We start from the raw sequence: 22,504 nt of genomic DNA, 5'->3' as shown, positions 1-22,504 counted from the left end.
TTGCTATCAACAGCTCCAAACAGGGCTGCCAGCCTCTGCACAACCTGATTCTCAGCTGTACAATTGCACCTAAAAGTGCTGTGTAAAACAGATACTTCATCACTTCTGCTTCCCATTGCACCTTAATAGCAGTTTCCTCAGTGCCACCTCTTCAGACAGAGATTGAAACTTGAGTTTTCAGTCAAGGAGAGAGACACACAGAATTAGTTCTTCACATCTGATTTTTAAATCCATTCTTCCCCAAGCTGACCGCTTTAGTTTATAAGGTCACATTCAGATTGCTCTCTGACTTTTCTCTGCTTCATACCCTCCCCATCTTTTCCCATTTTCCCTTACCCGTATTTATCTTTGTGTTGTTTCTATAACAAGATACAGCCTTAAACTTAAAATTTAGAAAGTGTACTAGTTACCACAGCCTTGCCATAGAAATTACTAGACCACCTCATCACATAACACAACACACACATGCAAATATTCACATACTCTGCCTCAGTGGTTGTGATTCATGGTAGAAAGAGCTACTGAATTTATCAAACTGATAAAGGATAAAGGTAGCTGCATGCTGCAGGCTAGAAGAATGCTACAAATTTTCTTTCTTATGCTGTTTTTTTAAATAAGCAAACCTCATGACATGACTCTTCATTTTCTTTCCTTAGTGTAGACTTGATTAGGTTTTTAGATACAGCTTTATATTTTGTTAACCACTCTACTAGCTAAGGACCCATGGCTGCTTTCTCTCACTTGAGGCTGTGTATCTTCTTTTACCCCAAGCCAACTTCAAATTCCATACAAAGTTTCTATGAGAAAGACCCATCAGTAGTGTCAGTTTATCAGTCTCTATTCTGATGTGCCTCTTGCACTTAGCTTGACATTATTGGCACATTGTTTGCATAATTTGTATTTTAGAGTTTTAAAAATGGGCATTCAATATTAGTGCTTTCCAAAAAAAAGTAGAATAAATGGTTACAGGAAACAGTGATGTGTTGTTATAGGAGAACATGAGTAAAGCATGATTTAGATCCTGAATGATAAGCAACAGCATGCCTCTCCCTTTGATCCACATAAGTCTTTATATAAAAGAGTACACATGCATGGTGCATGACCTAAGCAGGGATGGAAATGAATAGAGCAAAAATGTTAGAATTTTTATTATTAGTGCTTAAAAGTTAATATTTGCTGCAAAAAGATGCTCTAGGTAGGTGGTCAGACAGGTTCCCTATAAGACAGGGGAGACAGGGATAAATTTACCATCTACCTTACATTCACAGATGTCTTACTCTGAAGATTCACTGTTAAACTTGGTGGTTAGCCCCCTTGCATTAGCTTCAGATTATCACTTTGATAGGAAATAGAAATACCTTCCTCCTCTGATGTGAATTCTCAAACCCATGACCCACTAGATGGTTTAGGCTTTGTTCCCTATTTGCTTGGCTCTTCATGTTGTTTTGGGTTGGTAGGGGATTTTTTTTTTTGTGTGGTTTGGGTTTGGGTTTTTTTGACCACAAAAATAGATACCAAATGAAAACAGTCATGAAATAAAGCTTTTTCCCTGGCCCGCCAAGCTACCAAGAGATTTGTGTGTTGATCTAGATATTCACAATTAAATGAAGATGGTCCTAAACTGATACCCTAATAAGTTTCTATTGTAGGGCAGCTTCATGTAATGGCCCCAGGAGAAATCATCTTCAAACGTATCGTACTTTTGGCCTTCTGCAGGTAATCAATTCAGGTTGCCACAGGCTGGGATGTGTGAACCTCTTTCACAGAAAGGGCATCCTGACAGGACATTATTGGTAACTATTTTTGACTCAAAGGAAAAAAAAAAAAAAAAGATTAAATTCATCTAAAACTCAGTGCTAGAAGGAAGGTAAATTTTAGTTTATGTGGACTAGATGCAGGACACTAAGACTGGATCTTTTGTTCTTTGAGTACAAAACACAATTGATAATTCTGTGTTTTCTATTCTTGAAAAGATGCAAAATGAAGCTCACAATGTTAATAAAGTACAGCCTAAATTTTCTTAGCAGAGAAAGTAAAGTTGATTTGAATGTAGCATGCTATATATAAACATAATTGATTTTTAAAGTTAAAAATCGTTTCCCTTTTATAAATATGCTTATGAGATTTCATCTTCAGAAGCATTCACTAAGATTAATATTATACATTTTTTAAAACAGCGTATTGCTGAATTCTGAAAACACAGTATCCTATCAGGAACATTAGGCTACATGTTCAGAGAATTTTCACTTCTGTCTGTCCTGAATTTTCTGATACTGACAAAACAATATAACAAACACTAAAGTAGATACTGTCCAAATATTGTGCTTTACAGCATAGAATATCTTACATACATTCTTTTTCTAAAATACACGTTCAGCATTTAAAATTAAAGAAAACTGTAATTAATTAAAAAAAAAATAAAAACCTTCATTGTAAATTGGCACACAAAAAGAAAATATCATGCACGTGAAATATTATGTGCTGTTTTCAGGTGATTCTTTTCCTGTTTATTTTTGATTCTCAGCATTCCTTTAACTTAAAATAAGACATAAGCATGCTTATATAAATGATATATAATGTTACACAGTGGATGTGGGGTTTTTCTTACCATATTTTTGCTGTACACAAGAGAAAGCTGGTAATCTTCAGCTGAGGTTAAAGACTGTCATATCAATATGATATAAAAATTTCATTTTGTAAGTTATATTCAAGGAATGTAATTATATGACTGTTTTAAAATTTAATGCATGGTGATTATCTCAAGAATAGTCAAATTAGTTTAACACATACTGGCAGATGGTTAGTGGGCAAAGACAAATCCATGAATAACCTGACATACTGATCAGCATTAAAATATCACATATCTATGCACTGTGAAAATGATTGCACATTATATTAGCATTGTGTTTTGACAAATGGTATTTCTTTCTGTTGGCATGTACTCAATAATATAAAGATACCTTAGCCCTACTATTTCTTAACTTCCACTATTTGATTTTATATACTGCTAAAAATGGGCATTTTGTCACAGTGCTAGCAATGCCAGAAGTGAATAACAACCAAATTTTATGTTTCTCTAATTTGATTTTAAAGTTAATTTAGTAATTTAATTTCTGAGTATAGAAATTAAGTTACTTCTGCAAAGAATATTTTGTTGCCAGTGATATTTATGGGCAAATATTTCCTTCTGTGCAGTTCTCTGTTGGAGGTGTTTCTCTCTTATTAATTTTCATTTACTTACAATATAAAAGTTCTTTTTATAAACATTAGTGTTACTGCCAACACGGAAAATAAAAAAATGTATCAAATCTTATACACCCGTTTATCACTTTACCACTGCATTTTATAAACTACAGATACACTTTTGTAACAAACTGGAACCATTTAAACATATTATTGAATTTTTATGTATTAGGCATAATAAAATAATTCACTTATGCAAAATTTTCTGATTTTTGTAGTGCAGGAAGACACTTTTGTGCTCTAATAGTGTAATGGCTCAAAGATAAGTATTCTCTATAATGAAGGGCTGCTAAAATGTGTATAGTCTGTACTGCTTTCTGGATATGTCTTCATGAACTCCATCCAGTTTATTTTCACAATATTTTAGTCCTCAGGGCAACTTCACAACAACAACACATGCTCCAGCCCTTCCAATATTGACAGGAACTTCCTAAAAAAGGGAAAAGCAGGAAAAGAAAAATGAAGAAATATTTTTAGTGGACTCCTATGGATAGGACTAGGAGAAATTTCTTGCAAATTAAAAGGAAAGTAATTTGTTTATTCAAACTAACGTACTGCTAAAAAACTTAGATTTAACTATGGCTCTAAAAACACAGTTTTGGCTTTTTGGGAAAAGTCTTGAGCAGTAACTGAGAGTTACAGGAGCTTAGGCTTATGTTGTTGCTCTTAACTTTTTAAAAAGGCCTTCATATCCTATGTTCCAAAAACACAGACTGAGTAGCTATGAAAGTATCTTGACAGTTTTGAATATTTCCTCTTGGTCTCAATGGTGATGGTCATAAATATGAACACTTGGCAGTGCCCACCAGTAGAGGACATTGCTGACAAACACACGCCACCTCTCACACGCCAGCGCTAACAGCAGATTTAAGCACTTAAAGCACAAAGTCATTTGTTCGACCTGGCTCACTTGTCCATGCCCTGCCTCCCCGCTTTAGTCTGAAAAAGTTTATATAGTTATTTCACAGGATAGGCAACTCAAATTTTATACAAGCCCAACTACAGTATTACTGCATCCTAATATACTGTTTTTCACAAATCCGGTAATGATTTTGCAACATACTATTTTTTTTTTGTTTGCCCAGTATTCAGACAGAATTCTTCCTATCTGCAGGAAGAATTCCTAGTATTTATTAGGTAATACTTCCCATTACCTCTGTCCACTCGTTATTTTGAGCATCGTAGGACTCCACGGTATCCAGGTACGTATGGCCATCATAACCCCCAACAGCATATAATCTGTCCCCCAGAGGACAAATTCCAACAGCATCCCGAGGTACACTCAAGGGGGCCACTGTTGTCCAAGCATCTGTTTTAGGATCATACCTAGGGTGTTTTATGATCAAATGTAGAAAAATACATTGTAGAAACACATTTTAAATTTAAATTACTGATATTTGCTTATTTTCTCCTGTATTGTCATTCAGTTTACACCATGAACTAGTATAAGGTGATTAAATATTTAATTTGGCCACTAGAGGGATCTTCAAGCACATGAAAAATGCCCATATTTTCACTTTTTGATTACAGGCTCTCCATTTCTATCAGATAAAACAATCAGTACATTTTAAACATAAATGAGGCCTGAGAGAATGGTAGAATGGCCATTAGTTGACTCAGCAAAGTTAATTTCAATGTATTATTTCTTCTTTCTCCATAAAGATTGTGGTTTTCCCTTTCTTAGCAGAACTAATGCTTTCAGAAATTGTCACTGTAGAAGTTAACTATCTTATATAGTTGATAAAAGTTTGTAACACAAAATGCATGTCAGCATTTTACATCAGTGTTGATTTTATTTCTGATATGTATTCAGTCAATTTCCAATATATACTCAAGTGAATTCTAGGTTTGTTCCAGCTTCACACTATCTGAGAACAAAATTTAGCCATTGATATTCACAACAGGAAGCAGAATACTTGCTCAGTTTTCCTTTCTTTCCCCTAAATGACACAAGTGTCAGTGGATACCCACAGCCCATTTAACAGCCAGAGGAGTTGTCCCTACTCGTTATATTCCCTTCTCACCCAGGGCTCATGTTCTCTTGTCCTCCTACCTTGTGCCACATGCCACCACAGTGGCAAAGCAACATTTGACACAAAATACTTCTGTTTCTGAAAAAGAAATGTCCAGAATTGCATTTTCTTAAGAACAGAGCTAATCAGTGGAGAATACAAAAATGGGATTAAATAAGGATCAGATAAACATTATTTTCATTTTAATAGGTAATTCCTTAGAGAAATGGATATAAAGCCAGGATTTCACTGTTTACAGTTGTGTGCTACCAAAATCATTAGGACAATATATTAACATACTATTTAGTTTTAAAGTGTAAATTCAAGCTAAAGTAGTTCGCTTTGGTGCATGCTTACTTTTTTTTTTTTCCTTGCTAAATCAGGCCCTTAGAATATGTTTTAGCCTGATTTCCTTAAGCAACATAGTTTCTTATAGAAACAAGGCTCTTTCTATCAGTCTCCTCCATCAGAAAAAACCTGTGTAATGACTAGTGCCTGTTTGAGTATGTGATATTAGACTTTTAACCTTTAGGTCAGTATCAGCCAAATTATTGGAGAAAGACACAACTAAAAAGCATTTACTTCCTACAATATATGATGCAGGTAGCCCACACCTGTGTTTTGGCACTTGAGAAATAGAAAAGTCATGTGTTGATTTTGTCTTATCTGTTAAGTTGTCTTTACCTGTCTCCTGGACAGCTCAAATAGACTGGGGAACTGGGAGGAATTTGCTTCTGAGGTTTTATTGTTTTGTTATCACAAGAGCGTTGGAAATCAGTTATCTGATCAAAATGTTATTTTTAAAAAAGCATAATATGCTTTACAAGCATAACATTCCAATTGTGAAGAGATTTCCCTTGCTGCTATAAATTACTTTATATTTCCTTCCTGGAATGTTAAAAAAAAAAAATATTAAAAATATAAAAATTCCTTACCTTTCTACACAGTCAGAAAGTCGAGAGCAGTGGTTGGAAGCAGGTGCATCATGACCTCCCACCGCATATAAAAACCCATTGTATGTTGCAACACCAACACCCCCTCTTCTCTTGGACATCGAAGCACATATACTCCACTTGTTTGTGTGCGGATCAAAACATTCCATTGATTTTAAGCAGGAGCTCCCATCTCGTCCACCAACAGCATACAGTCTGTGATAATTACCCACAAGAAGGCAAACAATTTCAGTCTTCAATCTCTCATTATAATAGGAATTTTATTTGGTTAACTTCATTCAGAACACTTTAAAATTATATGCCCATTATTTGCTATCTGACAGCTACACTCTGGAACTTTCTTTGCACAAAGTGTTTTGCATGCTATATGGAGGAAGTTATATTCTTCATTTGCAGTGTAAATTTTCAAGCAGTCACATATGAAAATTAAGCTTAAAAATGCATGTTAGCTTCTTTAAATGTGAGCTATAGACAGAATTTAATTGAAAGATGCTACATATGTTTGAAACATACTGGTAGTATTCCCTATGACAGGTTTAAGGAGTATTTGACATCCTATTATCACACTAAGCATTTTTCCTATACTGTTAATATGTAAAAGAACTTTAATAATGTCATTATATATCAAAAACATATGTCAAAAATATATTCAATCTATTTTCCTCAACGTTTGTATTTAAGAAAATCTGCTGGACAGAAGTTACCATACAGGTATGTCATCTTGTCTGTTCAGCCTAAAGACAGTAAGCAAACAACTGGAGATTTATACCAGCTGATGCTGGGGCAACATGTAAGAATAAATGGTGGAAATCCACATTAAGAAGAATGGGACGTTTGTGGCTTTTTGTCAATTAATTTTACAAAGCCTGAATTTCTTTGGTATTTCAAGCTAACTTGAATGCTGCAGGAATATGATGGTTTGTGTACTCAATGCAATAGCAGATGTGTTTAGAGGTTGAGTATGCCAATTGTTCAGGTCCCTTTCCAATCCTAGCTTTTAGTTAGTGCAGTGGAATTGAAGTGAAATTAATTAGAGACCTAGGGAACATGTGAACTTGTCCAGAGTAAGTCACCTAAAACAGATCAGTTGAATTTTGCTTGAGAAGTGTCTGATTTTCTCCACTGACTGGAAAAATTTTTAGATCGTTCCAATGCATAATTTAACTAGAAAATTCTTGACCACTGTTAGGAAAATACAGAATTTCTAGTTCTCTCTTCTAATGTTTGTAAAGAGAAAACAGATTTGAGTTTGATTGTGCAGTTTGTTGCTTGACCCATAAAAAACTTCAGGACTTGATTTGTTTTCTTTTTCCATCATGCCATTAGATACAGACTACTTGTTTACACATCTTTCACAGAGAGAGGAAATCACTGTATATACACAGGTTGGTTAGGATTTTTTGTTTTCCATAATGTGTCAAAAAACATAGTAGTGTTTCCCATTCTCTAAGGAAAATAACAAATATACCATTATTGACTGATGTTTTCAATAGACCATTTATTGGTCAAAAAGTGTTGCTCCACAGAAGTTTAGTCTTTTCTGGTGGCATTGAGTAGAAAAAAAATATGGCATGATTTAGGAAAACAGGAAAAGGAGAAGCATTCTGCTCGGTTAGACCGCAGCAGTAGCATTGAATGATGGACATTTGATCTTGGCTTCCCCTGCTATGCCAGAAATTACATCACTAGACTAACAGACGTGATTTAAGCCAGGCTGGAGACAGCTTGTATCAGGAGTGATTGAGAACAGAGTCGGGATCAGGCTGGATTTCCTCTTTGACAAAGTGGTTTCCTGCATGTTGCTGTGGAAGGTACCAACAGGAGTTTCTGGTCAAGTTTGTGCTGAGAACATTTCCTCTGAGATACAACAGGGACTTGAACAGGCAGTTCTGCCTGTCTTGGACTTTTGAGTCGATAATTAGAATCATGTCATGTTGGAACGCAAAACCTTGACTTGTATGTGAAAAAGTTTCGCAATTGCAAATATCTGTTTGGTGACATCTTTGTTTCTGCTCTTTATCCTTCTCTTTCTCTGGAATTTAAGAACTGAACAGGGAAGCCAGTGATAAAGTTTCATGATAAATGCAGTTGTCTGCCTGCAGCTTTAATATTCCCGGCCCCTATAAACTGTCATTGATAAGAATCAAGTAAGAAGGAAGGTTGGCTCAAGCCATGCTCTCCAATAAATCTGGGCCCTTTTACAAGATTTTTTGTATTTCCAGGACCATCCTATGTTGCTGAAGAAGGAAAACATAATTCTGTTAGGCATTAGCTTATGAATTTTTTCCTCATGCTGAAATTAAATTACTTTCAAATAAGAATGTACAAGAATGTGTAACATGCTGTTCACTACAGGTTACACAGTAGACTCACATATATGTCTGTTCCCATCTAAAAGTGCTTGAGCGGCTTTAGTGTCTTAAGAGGATGTCTAAATAAGTTTTGAAAATCTTGTTGGGAAAACTGATGTACAGTGAACACAGGATCTCAGTGTGTTTAAGCAATAGATGAAGGGCAGAATAAATCTGTGTAGGATAAGACGTAGAAGTCTGTTTATTCCATACCTTATTATTAAACTTGTCTTCCGCTCATTGGACACATAATATACCTTTAACCTTTTAAAAATTATTATTGACAGTGAATTTGTATGTTAAAATTGTAGATGCATGCAGGAGATGTAAATGACAGAGGAATGACTTTGTTTCTGTACAGGTTCTTTCAAATGGTGCTTCCTTAGGCACAGTGATTTTAAAATGTAAACATAAAGTTGGAATATTTTTTTAAAGTAGCTGATCTTATATCCTAGAATGGTTTGAGTTAGAAGGGACCTTAAAGACCATCTATTCCCAAGCCCCCTGCCATGGGCAGGGACCCCTTCCCCAGCCCAGGGTGCTCCCAGCCCCGTCCAACCTGGCCTTGAACCCTTCCAGGGAGGGGGCAGCCACAGCTGCTCTGGGCACCCTGGGCCAGCGCCTCACCACCCGCACAGGGAACAATTTCTGCCTCATAACTAATCTAGATCTGCCCTTTTTCAGTTTAAAGATGTTATCCCTCATCCTATCGCTACATGCCCTTGTAAAAAGTCCATCTTTGGCTTTCTTGTAGGCCCCCTTATGTTATATTCTAAGTAAAATTATGATCTACATGGAGTAACGTTTTCCAATTCCGCTAACTTAAAAGGGATTAAATATGTTTAAAACATGACCGCAAGTTTTAAAACAATTTACAGAGAAAAAGCTTTCCTTTCTTATTTTTGTGCATTATATTTTCTCTTTGTTTTCTTGAAGTGATTAATTATAAGATTAAAAAGAAAATTTAAGAAACTGTATTTCCAAGGAAGGAAGCATATGAGAAACAAAACAGAGTTTTTCCTGTTGACATACTTGCTATTTAATGCTGCAACCCCTACAGTGCTTCTAGGGGTTGACATGCTAGCAACATAATTCCATTGCCGTGCTTGGGGGTCCCATCTTTCTACGGTATTAAGGTAACTCCATCCATCATGTCCACCAACAGCATACATTGGTCCTTCAAGCATTGCTACTCCTTAAAGATAGAATTAGGGACAAATTACAGTATCTAATAATTTCAGTGTCCAATAATGTATTAATTTCATACTTTAAATCCCTGTATGCAGATAAGCAATTTCAGCGGGTATTAAACTATCTACAAGCTGCCTTGTCACTTGGCAGAATAAACAGAGTTGGACAAAATACTTCAAATATAGTGTTTTTCTGAATAAGCATTATCTTTTGCCAAAAAGATTAGAGGAAAGCTGCTTTAGTTCTGATTTTCTCTTCTTTGACTTTTATCTCTTCCACTTCTACTGACCTTGCTCTGAAACAAATTTGAGCCCTTACATGAGAAACAATGCTATTATTTTAAAGAAATGCAAAGGTTAAGCCAGGAAATGAAAAATATGCCCAAACCAAACCACCTATCCTTATTCTGAGCCAGGTCCTGATAGCATGAAGCCTGAGTGGGTGGGTAGCTGGCTGTCCTTGCTAGATGAATTACAATAACATCTTAATGTAAGCCTGTAAGTGGAACACGTTTTTGGATAAGAGCTGGCTTGTATCTGTTGTCCTTGAGGCATAGGAGAGTGAATATGACTGGCTCTGTAAATCTCTGTGTGGACATAACTTGTGTCATCGTCCTTCTCCGGAGAGAAGAGCTTTGGTGCCTTCCCTTTGGGGAGCCGCTGCTGCCGCTGCTGTTTGCTTCCTTTATTAGTTAAGGCAAAATGCTTGATTCTGGCTGCTTAAAAGTTTTCTAAATCTGTCCTTTCAGGCCTAAATATACATGGCCTGATTTTTTCAAAAGTGCTAACTCCACAAAATCACACTGAAGCTAATAGGAGCTGTAAGTGTAAGACAGCTTTGCAAAGCAGGCTGATGTACAGAAGCCTAACTTTGAGCACTCAAATTTACCACTGTGACCTACTTGTTGACTAGAATTATGCCGCTGTAGTTGGTATTTATAAAAACTTAAATGAGAATTATTTAATCTGTTTTGTCTTCTTTCCCTTTGCTACCTATTAATATTTGCTTTCGTAAGCTTGACAGACTAGCTGGTAGGAACCCTAGACTATACTTTCTCCACAAAGCAGTAGAGAAGGTGATATAGGCTACAAAGGTTTACTGAATAATTCTGGAACAATCTTTTTCTATTATTCATCGAAATGAAAATATTATATGTCATTTGAACTTAATTATTTAAAGCAATACCTGCTTCTGTAAACTTCCAAGAAGCCTGCTTTCTCATAAGAACTCTGATATATAAATCATTCAGAAATCATCCTCTTCCCTCCCTTATGGTCTCATCAACTGCAAACTTATTTTTTTATAGTTCCAGAAATAAATTCTAGATTTCATATTCATATTATTGATTCACTGTGAATGATAAGGATCGTGGTGCAGTAAAGACCCTGTCCTGGTTGCGGCTGGACAGAGTTAATTTTCTTCCTAGCAGTGCTGTGTTGATTTGCTGTGAGAATAAAGTTGATAACACACTGCCATTTTAGTCGTTGCTAAGTAGCGCTTATCCTAAGTTAAAGATTTTTCAGTTTCCCATGCTCTGCCAGTGAGCAGGTGCACAAGGATCTGGGAGGGAGTGTGGCCAGGACAGCTGACCTGAACTAGCCAAAGGGATATTCCATACCTTAGGACATCATGGCCAGTATATAAACTGGGGGGCAGATTGTTGTTCAGTCATCGCTCAGTGGGTGGGGATGCACAGTTGCATTGTGCATCGCTTGTCTTTTCTTGGGTTTTATTACTCTCTATATTCCTTTTCATTGCAATTATTATTATTATAATTTATTATTAGGATTAAACCACAACAGACCCATAGATACTAAGCCATGGCAGAGCTCTGTAAAAATTCTTGTCATTACAACATTAAAATTAGTGATGTTGTACTTATTTCCTTACTGCAATGTTTTCTTCAGTGTGGATAATTCTCTGATCTGATTTTCAGAGGTGTTTGGTACCTATGGGCTTAACTTAAGTCATAATTAAAAAAAAAAAAAAACAAAACAAACTGAAAATCAGATTGTTATTGTATTGCAGACATATCGACTGTTAAATTGGATGAAGAGTTGATTATTTTCACTGTTGCTTATATTTCGGAATTTTCTAAAAAGTAAAATTAACTCTGGAAGACCAGAGCAAGTTAGGTGAATACTAATAAACTCTGTCATTGAAAATTGTCTTCTACAAATATTGCAGCATGTTATTAACTGCTTTGCAAAGTTATGTCAACAGTGTTTGTGTCAATCAAAATTAATTTCTATATGATATAAGGTATTTACAAAGAAAGAACACCTCTTACCTAGGCCATGTCTGTGCGTTGACATAGGAGGCATTATAGTCCAAACTTTGGTGATAGGATTGAAACATTCAACAATGTTAGAAGTTTTCAGACCATCTCTTCCTCCCACAATATAAAGCTTGTTGTCAATCACTGCAACTCCAAACTGTAATCGTCTACCATTCATAGTACCAATTTGTATCCAACTGTTAGTCCTAAGGTCATATTTTTCAATTGTAGTGGTACCTGTTAAAAATGTATTATGAGAATATCCATGACCTGATCAGTACCCAGCAGTCAGTAGTTGGTACAACCCAAAACATAATTAAATTGTAAAACATTGAAATTCTGTGTGTGATCTTTTACTATAGCTCCCTGTCAATTTCAGTTATGAAATGTGAACCTAGTGAGAAAGTTGCATTATTTGCATGTATATATGATTGTCAAATCTATGAAAATAAACTGGTGCAAAAAGATGCAGAATTAAATACCAGCAAATATTTAATACTAAAAAATTTGGAGATAAGTTAAATCTGTTACTCATTTAAATACCATGAGGGTAGGCTTTTTGTGGTTTGGTTTTGTTATTTTTTTTTTTATATTCCTTATGTATATGATACCTTACAGCTATGTACTCTTTAACCATGCTTGTGCTTAAACCATTAGTGATATCAAAACTGGAAAATGTGTCCATATGTCTGTCTTAGGATTTGGGCATGCATCTTCATTAATTGTTTGGATATTTTCCTGTTTATGAGGGAGACAGGCAGAAGACATAGTTGTGTGTGAGTACACACTTGGCTCCCACAAGCAGATTCCCTGAGGTTTACCTTTGCAGCAGCCTTCCAATAACTGCTTGTCTGCTGTAATGTATAAGTTGCATTTTCAATTTTTTCAAGTCACTGAACTTCTAGTATTTTTTTTACTGCAATTATTCATAAGGCCGTAGCTCTCTGCCATTCAAAACTGACACTGTCCCATGCACTGGCTCTTGTCAGTCACCCAGCAGCCAGATCTGCCCCTTTGAGAGCTGCGTTAGCACAGTGAGGAGATAGCTGAGTAACAACTGAGGTGGAAGAGGCACATGCCGGTTGCACACACAGTGAACCCTGGAGCTCAGCTTCAGCTCAGCTGAAGGCAGCAACCACATGAGAAGAACAGAGATAATTTCCTGCCTATTCCTTGACTGGGATTTGAGACTACAGAAGTAGTATTTTGAGAATTACAATAGGCTGTTAGAGGCTAAGGAATGATTTACAACAGCAAAACAACCATGCAGTAAAACAGAAAAGAAAGGGAGCACTTGGTTCAGAGATCTGCTACAGATCATTTGCTATACACAATAGATTTATCAAAATAAGATCTTATTTCATTATATCTTTTCTTTCCTCCACATGCTCTTCTAGATGTGTAGACTGGGAAGGAATCTACCAGATCCATCTGAAATAAGAGAATTAAATTTTACTTCTTTCCCCTTTCCTGTCTTTTGTTTTGAGCAACTGGATTTCTTTGACTGTTCTTTCCATTTTGTTAGTCTGCTTGCTCTTCTTTGCTTTGATTGCTTCTCATTTATTCTATGCTGAGTGCCTCAGAGTTCTCAGCTTCAAAAGAAGTATCCCACACACTAACTGAAAAACAGGGAAAATACATTAAGGTGTACAGGGTGTTCATGCATACCCTGTAGGCTGTAATTTTTACAGAGGCTAGAAGGTAGGTTTTGAAAGTTAATGTGGTTTAGGCACAAATTCGTCTTTCAAAATACCAGCCCAAAAGTAGCTCTTTGATCTTCTTCTGCTCATTTGAAGTTGAGATTTGACTTCATATAACCACCTGAGATAAGCACAAAGCTAAACTTGGCATTCCCTGAGAATTTTGTTTATTAGAGGAAGTGTATTAGTGCCAGAGGGTGGTAGTTACTCCCTTCTCAGAGCTGTTCTTCCAGTGCATCATAGTTTCTTAGGTGCTGTTTCCTTTATCTTACAATCCAGCACAGGGTCAAAGTATGAGTCAGATCTGTAGAGGACAGCATGGAGGAGAGGAAGTGGTGTTCTTCTTAACCATCAAAAGGCAAAAGTTCAAACAATGGGCTTTATTCCAAGGTAATAAGTAAAAGAGGCACCGACAGGAAGTGCAGACGTTGACTGAAATAGTCCTTTCTTTTCATAACCTTTACTGAGAAAAACCTATTAGAAAATTTTATTCTTGTTTTGGTAGAAGCTAGTTTAAAGATTACCTTGAATCCTTGGTTGTTTTATATAATTCATAAATAACTAGTATCCCTAAAGAAACTATACTAATTGCTACAGTTTAATTTAATTTTGCTAAATTGTCTTAGGAATTAGTTTTTTCATGTTGTGATGGCAATGAATGTGTATTTTGCACTTGATTTGATTGCATAGAGATAGTGAGGTAGCACTGCAAGGTCTCTCATATAGGAAGAAAATCAGTCATCAGCAACTTTTTGCAAAACATGAACTGGTTTAGCTTCTTTGTGATTCTATTAAAACAACTCACAGCTAAAAGTAATATTGTTCAGCAAGTCACTAGACTTTAAACTAGTTACAGTTCTTTGGCTCCAAGCTGCGGATTTGAAGTTAAGGTTTCTGTAGAAATTTATTTCATATACTGCATACTGAAAAGAGTAGTGTAATGTGTAAAGCTGTAAGTTGTCGCAGTTATGAAAATCAAATAATAAAAACTGGAATACTTTTATAACATTTAACTTCCAACTACAAAGCTGAAAAAACACTGTGTATGAAGTCCTGAAAAAATGCTGCACATACTGTTGCACTCCTTCCATCTGAAATTTTATAAGGACGATAAGCTTTAGCTAAGAGTTCTCTATAGTTCAGTAATGGGTTTTGGGTTTATTTTCCTCGTCTTTAAAAATGTTTCCAGCCTTCTAACTTTTGTCAAAAAAATGGAGCAGAGGGTTCTAAAACAACTCTAAACAAATCTTGAAATATTTTGAAAATTAATTTTTTCTTCTGATTTTTAAAGCCAAAATATACGCACAAATTCTTACAAAATGTAATTTTAAAATTACCATTTGCATCAAACCTCTTTAGTCTGTGCTTCAAGATGTATGTTTGTCATTTACAAACATACAATTCTTGCAAGAGGAAAGAATATCTAACACATAAGACTGTGTTCTGTGATTTATTTCTTCTTTTCCCTCTTTTTCATCCCTGAATTGCTGTTTTCCTAACAGAAACCTATAACAATTGTCATATGTTCTCTGGGTGTCTGTAATACAATTAAATAATACAATTAAATTAATTTCTGAACTTACCTTTGGTGGCATCCATACCTCCTACAGCATAAAGTGCACCCACTGTAGATTTTCTAGGCTTAGTTCGAGGACTCTGCATCATGGACCGTCTTTCTGGTAGAAGATGGTACTTCATAGCCTCCATAAGAAGCTTCTGACACTCTAGGTCGTCTGCAAACATTGGACTATTTTCTAGATCGGCTAGTAACTAAGAAATGAAAAGCGAGGTTCTTGTATGTATCTAAATCATTAACTTTGTATGTACTTTAGTAATTAAAGTATTTGTAACTACAAACGCACTTTTTAAGTTCACCTCTCTCTCGAGCTTTGTTGGAAACTCTGCTTTAGTGCAAGCAAAACAATATAAAGGTAGGGGGAAAAGTCTTTAAGTCTGATGTCTTTGCTTTATTTTTTCTGCAAACTTTCTTTTAGCCTTTAGAAAAGGTTAAAATTGCAAATGTAGTACTGCATCCTCTGAATGCAAAACTTCTTCTGACATGAGTATAAGCAAATCTAACGTATAGTACTGGACATTTCTGTGACTATTAGAATATATTACACATATTTCAAATATATTAAATATATTTTAAATTAAATGTATATAGTATTTTGATACTTAATCCAGAGTTGAATATTTGCAGCTTCAGCCGTGGAGATCCATAAAGTAGCTGCGGTGTCCTGACAGTCTTGATATTCCTATAAGCTTTTCTGAAGAGATATATAGATTCGTCTATGACACAGATACAACAGTGTCAGCTTACTATAAAACAGTATGTCCATCTCTGGAATTTATTAGATGAAGTGTCTCTTTCAGTCTTAAAGAACAAGTAAGGTCAATGCTCAGAATAGTCAGCAAAAATCTATACCCTTTTGGTTTTGTCTACTTTTTATGGCAATAAAGAAATAAGTGTTGTGCCATATCTGTCCTTCAGTTCGGTAATTGTAAATAAATAACTTCACATGGTATCTAAGTTGCTGTCTTATTAGAGGAAAACTACTACCATTGGTACCCAACAAAGAAACACCGTACTTTTGTAATACCATTAGACTGACATTTTTATAGAGGTAATTTTGAGGCTAGTAATTACACTGACATGGTGGGATTTCTTTTCATCTGTGTTTACAAATAATAAATATATTTAATATACAGTTAAAAAAACAAAACAAAACAAAACAAACAAACAAACAACAAAACAAAACAAAACAAAACAAAACACAAAGAAACCACACCAAAACACCGCCAGCCCTAAAAAAATCACCAAAAATCCCAGCCAGAACCAGAACCTTTCCACAGAATTCTTTTCTCTGTCTAAATGATACCTGAGGCAAGCATTTCAGCTGATAGTCAAGTTCCCTGTTAGCCCTTCACATTCATACCTGGGGTGGAAGTAGAGGCAGTCTAATATAAGAAAGAAGCATTCCTAGATCTCGTTGCCGGTTTTGCAAATCATGCCTCACCCACATCATTAACGCCTGGAATATGGCTTCTTCATCTGGAACATTGATGTCATCGCTGGACAAGAGCTTTGCAATTTCATTACCAGGGAGCAAAAGAAATTCCTGGTTTTTTATTACTTCTATGAAGTGCTCCTAAAAAGAAAAAAGTATTTCAATGCACTGATGATTTTCACACCTTGAAATAACATTTTCTTGACTAATGTAGGCTTTGCATATATTTCATTCCTGTTCTGTTTTACGGTATAGGGAAATGCAAGATATATTCTAAAGATCACTGAATCTCCTTCTACAACTCAAGGGAGATCTTGATTGCTTTTTGTTGCCTTACTCTTGCAGAACTCAAGAATAATTTTCATCTTTACGCTACTGTGCTTACAGATGTGTTTCTCAGGCTTCTTGTCAGTATGTCCTATCTTAGTGATTTGCCACTGGCAGTTTTGTTCATCAATGTGATCTTAACACTTCAGCTTAATAGAAACACAATTTGAAGACTAATATGTACCTTAAGAATGACAAGTGGGCATTCAAATAAACTGTGTAACTTCTGTTACAATCAGCTTCAAAAGTCTGAAGCAAATTACATTGAAACCTTTCAGTCCATTTGCAACGAGGTGTGCCAGGTGTTGACTGTGTGTTTCTGCTTTTAGTAGCAGAAAATACAGCCAGGGAAATTAAACCCACTTTTCTAACTATATTTTTTGGGCAATAGAAAATTGGACAAGTCCCAACAAAGGGGTCTCAGTCTAAACTATTGATATGATAAAACTCACCCACTTCAGAAATGGCCACAAATATTAAAACACTAGAATCTTTCAAATAATTATTTTTCATTAAAATAATACATTATACGATCAAGTTACAACAATATTAGACTTTATATTAAAATATATTAAGTAAGCTTGCTTGTGCTAATTTCAAAGGAAAAAAATAAATTTTGCTGAGAGATGGGGATTTTTATGTTACTTGCAAAGAAATGCATGTAGGCTTTCATGTCTCCATTTGAAATGTTAATTTCCATTTAGGTACCTGGAAGTAATATATCTTATTTGGGTACCAGATTGAAATAGGGCATGATGAAGAAATTTTAGTAACTGATATTTGTATTATTTATTTGTTTTCAGTGGCTTCTTAGATTTCTGGAACTCTTTTCAAGAGTACCAGGGATGTAAATATAGAAGTATCAGTGATTAAAGGAGCTGTTAATTTTACTCTGTTATGCATATCCGGGCTTAATATTTTGTGGCATTCAGAGAATAGGAACAGGAAGGCCAGTCCAAATTCAGTTACAAATATAGCACAAGATGTTTATCAGAACAAGCTCTATCTGCACAAAAAGATATCAGGCAGGAAACTGTTAATACTTTGCATCAATGGCTAAAGTAATTGAAGGGGAAGGTCTCCATTGTGTCTGGTTTTATTGAATGGATGTGATGTTTCTAGCTGATTATCTTCTGAAAATGCTTAAATGCCACTAGTTCATTTGAACAGTCTCTGTATTTACAGTACAACTTCAGAGTCTTCCCCCTAAGGTAGCCATTTTCAAGTGCTTAAGGTTGGCATGAAGCAAAATAGAACATTTTATTTATCCTCTTCCACAAGACGTGTGTATGCATTGTTACATTCTTGTATTCTCCAAAGTTTATTTAATATTGCTTCAAGGATTTAAAAGAAAATTTTCTTTAAGGTTATTTCAAAGAAGTGCAGATTTCCTCTCCTGTCTCAAAATTGTCAGTAGCTGAAAGCTTGGTAGGTGGTTTTATGATGTGCAAGATCCTCTTTCATGGCAGCATTCTCAGTCCATGTTGCATACAAGATATATGAGGTGGTTCTAGAGGTGGGAATGCTCCCAGTTTTTTTCAGGAAGGCATAGTGTAAAGCCTATATGCACAGTACTGCTGAGTCTCATAGATTCATCATGATCCTTCACATTGGACAGTGTTCTTAAAGACTCAACTATCATTTCTGTGACACACAGTTTTTAAAAATAGTAAAATTCTAACTCCTGCGGAAGACTGGAAGATTCTAATGTCTTTAAAAATCTAAAGAAAAAAGGCTCTCTTATTTTCTGACATCATAACATCATATGTCTAGCCATATGATTTTATTTCAGTTTTGCAGAAACCTAGACCATGAATTTTAAATGCTTAAATTTGATGCCCATGTGCTAGGGATGTGGGAGAAAAGAGGCAACAGCAGGGTGGGGAAGTTCCCTATTGTGGCTGACTATAAAATGCTGTAGAGCAGCAAGAACAATGCCATTACACAGAGGCTGAGAGTAAGTCTATCTTAAATGACGTTTTTCAAACTTTAAAATATAAAAGGAATCTAGATTGCTGCTAAACAAACTACTCGTTGGTATGACAGGAAGGAGCACAACCAGTGCCCTCAATCTGCACATGCCACTCATTTATTTCAGCACATGGAAGTGTACAATATCTTGCTGGAATGCTCTCAGCATTATGAAGCCTCTAAACAGGTTTTGACATACTACACTAAGATTTCAAGCATAAAGCTGCCATGTCGCTCCTAACAAGTAGTTCTTTTTATATCTATTTAGCTGTAACAGTTGCTATTCTTCTTGTGTTTAAAGTTGCTATAGCACATCTTGTTGCCCTGAATATTTATCCCTTGATTTGGTTTCACAGCAAGCTATCTTGCTTCTGTTTCCCACGCTCTGAATATTCATTTCTTGCTTGAGCCAGAGGAGGATTATGCTCCAGTCAGGGATGTGCTTCTTTTTAGCATTCCAAATCTTTCCCATACATTCTTTATTTTGGTTCTTTTATGTATGTCTCACCTTAAAATTAGCTTTAGAATTTTCTTTGTCTTGAATTAAAAGAATAAGAATGGGCCATTGGTGTTTGCCTCTTGACATTAGCCATGTTAAGGCCCTGTTACATTTTTTGTAAGAAATGCATACCAATCATACTGCAACTCTTAAGTTCAAGGAGTATGTCCTTCTACAAGGCAAAACTCTGAAGTGGGGAACAACAGAACTGAATATTTGTTCTTCTAAGCGTGATTTTTTTTCCTTCCAATACTTCTGTAACAGTCATTAGTTCTTAAATTTCCCTTTGGATACTGAGCTGGGCACAGATGTCTCTGCATCAGGGACTTTACAGAGCTGACCCTGCCAGCATAGGAAGAGCACAGCTACCGCATCACTCCTGCAGAGAGCAGCAGCCCTGAGCCCTGCTCAGATGGCTCTGCTTCACCAAAGCCCATATGTTTTCCAGGAGGGTATTCACACTTGCTGTTAACATTACAATTGCAAAGCAGTCAGATTGCTCAGCTTACCATAGTGTATGTGTGTGCTGCCTTCAGGAGCTCTGTGCAGCCCTGAGCATCTCCGAAAGAACGAATCCCCAGGCAATTGGAAGGGTGAAGCTGCTTCATGAGGAAGTTGCAGCATACCTCAATAACCTGAGATAGCTGGAGAAGACAAGCTGCAGCTAGCAAGCTCTCTATAGTGTCTTCCTTTAACTCTAGAATACCTGTGCAGTTTGCATATAGGGGAAAAATAGAAGTTTTCAGTCATTTTCTTTATATTTTTATTACTTGAAAGCTTCCCACTCCCAGATTTTTCTCCTTCTCTGAAAAATTTTGAAGAGGTATTCTATGATTCACAAATTCATTTTCCTTTCTTGCTGAATGATTCTTTAAACATAAGTTTTAACACACTTAAAGGATTTGGTGGATTTTGAATACAATGATTGGGATATTTTTACTGGAGATTTAACAGTAATAGATCTGGGGGGGGGGGAAAAGTAAAACAAAAACAAAGGTGTGATTAGAGAAAAATCTCTCTTACAATTCATATAATAATTCATGAATATATGTATCATAAGTATATATTACACCCAAGAACTTCACTATCAAAAGCTAGGAGATGCCAGCAGTGTGTGCAGGAAGCCTGATTTTTTTCCATTGTGAAATTGTGCATTTTAATTTTTAATGAAATTATTACATGATGCGAGAATTTCACTGTGTTCATACATAGACTGGAAGGTGTTAATTTAATAAGATCATCCATTCTTATTGCTCAGTGGAGGGCTCAATTCCTTAGTTGATACACAGCACTAAAATCCTACTCTGAAAAAAGAACTGTGGGTGTTTTTTATGACTACATTTTCCATATATCAATAAAACATCCAATTGCCTCAGAAACATCAATTTCTTTTCCAGCTTCTTCTGTGAAAGGATGATACACACCACCTCCATTTAACACATGGAGAAGGGTGGTATTGAGAGATAACAGACAAAATCATCTTCAGAATGGAACTGTAAGACGTTTCTTTTCCAAAGCTCACTTCTGATTTATTTCAGTAGAATATGTAAACAATTCTGAAAGTTATAGCTCTTATCTCTGAATGTCACATTTTTATTTACCTACCTAAGAAAAAAGTAGCACTCAGTTTAGAGACTCGGTTATTAGGAAAATTCAGTTTTCCATAGCAGTCTTCAGCATTCTTACCTTAGCACAATCCCACCTCTTCCTGATGTCCCTTGCTTTGTAACTTAAATACCTTCCAACTTCTGCAAGGAATGACGAAGGGCTGACAGGGTGCACAATAGGGCAATGTTTGCATTTGCTTTTTACTATACAACTCAGAATAGTTACTGAATGTATATAGCAAAATTGGTACATGTTCTTTTAAATAAATATTGCAATAAAATGCCTCAAAGCAAAGAGGGAATTCTGATTTCACAGGCAAACCTATACTATTTCATAGTCTGGCATTTGCTTTTGTAGTCATATATGTTCTTTCATGTGTTTTTTCATTAAGTAAACTGAAAGATTATATTTAATCAAGTGGGATGATTTTGAGATATATGTGGATAATGAACAGCCCACCACCCGGCTTCTTTGCTCTTGTACTTGTCTATTTCCTTGGGTTATATATGCTAATTCAGTGCTACAATATAGCTTCATTACAGATGTTTTGCAGCATTCTCTCTCGCCCCCTGTATTTATCCCCTTGTTTGTACCCACAAACGGGGCTGAGTATAGAAACTTATGTTTCCCATCTGGGTTGCAGATTGCTTAACCTTCTTAAGATTACTCTGTTTATGCAACAGTCCAGATTTATGAAGTGCCTGACCTAGTAAGTGAAGAAGTCTCCTATTTTTAACATTTATGCTATTGCCAATATGGTGAATATAATGGGGGTTTTGGTCTACTTTGATCTTTTTTTAAAAAAAAAAAAATGTTAAGCCCAATTAAAATACTACAAAACTACCAATATATACCTGTGATACATCTTCCAACCACCCCGTCTCATTATTGAAACTATGTTATTTAATTCAAAAGCAAACAAGCAGTGTCCTGTGTGGGACATAGATGACAATGATCTAGTGAATGTTATTGATGGTAGTGGTTAGCTGACAAGATGGATCAGTTCATGAGCAAATGTTCATAAATTCAGAAAGTTGTTTTTCTGTTGTTACCTCCTGAGGGAGTAATTTTCTCCTTTCGAGATTTGGGCATTTTTTTTTTTTTTGTCACAGAACTCTACAGCATGGTAGGGGAAAAAGGGTTTCCCTTTCACCCGTCTGACTAGAGCAGCTTTCATCTGCATTGAGAGGCTTGCCACATACCAGAATGTGCAGATTTCCAGGGTCACCATAGGTTTTAATGATCTGGATGTTTTTAATTGTAATATATATTAACATAGCAGTCATGTTCTGCAGCATTATTCCCTGTTCACTATAGAGCAGATGAAAGGGATTTCACAGTTCTCTGACTTGGTCTTTCT

General features: G+C 35.8%; 1 protein-coding gene across 2 annotated transcripts in view; it reads right to left on the bottom strand.

Annotated features, from left to right (window-relative positions):
- Window positions 1–2,482: 2,482 nt before the first annotated feature.
- KLHL4 (kelch like family member 4) overlaps window positions 2,483–22,504 on the bottom strand; it is a 55,975-nt gene continuing 35,953 nt past the window's right edge. For both annotated transcript variants that reach the window (XM_032982742.2, XM_032982741.2), the window contains exons 4-11: window positions 20,046–20,242; window positions 16,668–16,880; window positions 15,312–15,498; window positions 12,041–12,265; window positions 9,592–9,754; window positions 6,191–6,403; window positions 4,398–4,569; window positions 2,483–3,673 (exon numbers count right to left, since the gene is read on the bottom strand). In XM_032982742.2, the coding sequence (XP_032838633.1) occupies window positions 3,614–3,673; window positions 4,398–4,569; window positions 6,191–6,403; window positions 9,592–9,754; window positions 12,041–12,265; window positions 15,312–15,498; window positions 16,668–16,880; window positions 20,046–20,242 (1,430 nt within the window). In that variant the 3' untranslated portion in view covers window positions 2,483–3,613. The remainder of the gene's footprint in view (window positions 3,674–4,397; window positions 4,570–6,190; window positions 6,404–9,591; window positions 9,755–12,040; window positions 12,266–15,311; window positions 15,499–16,667; window positions 16,881–20,045; window positions 20,243–22,504) is intronic.

Source organism: Tyto alba, unplaced genomic scaffold, assembly GCF_018691265.1.
Source record: "Tyto alba isolate M040663 unplaced genomic scaffold, T.alba_DEE_v4.0 Super-Scaffold_5, whole genome shotgun sequence".
Taxonomy (NCBI): Eukaryota; Metazoa; Chordata; class Aves; order Strigiformes; family Tytonidae; genus Tyto; species Tyto alba.
The sequence above is the reverse complement of the archived record's forward strand: the minus strand, read 5'-3'. Positions and strand labels throughout refer to the sequence as shown.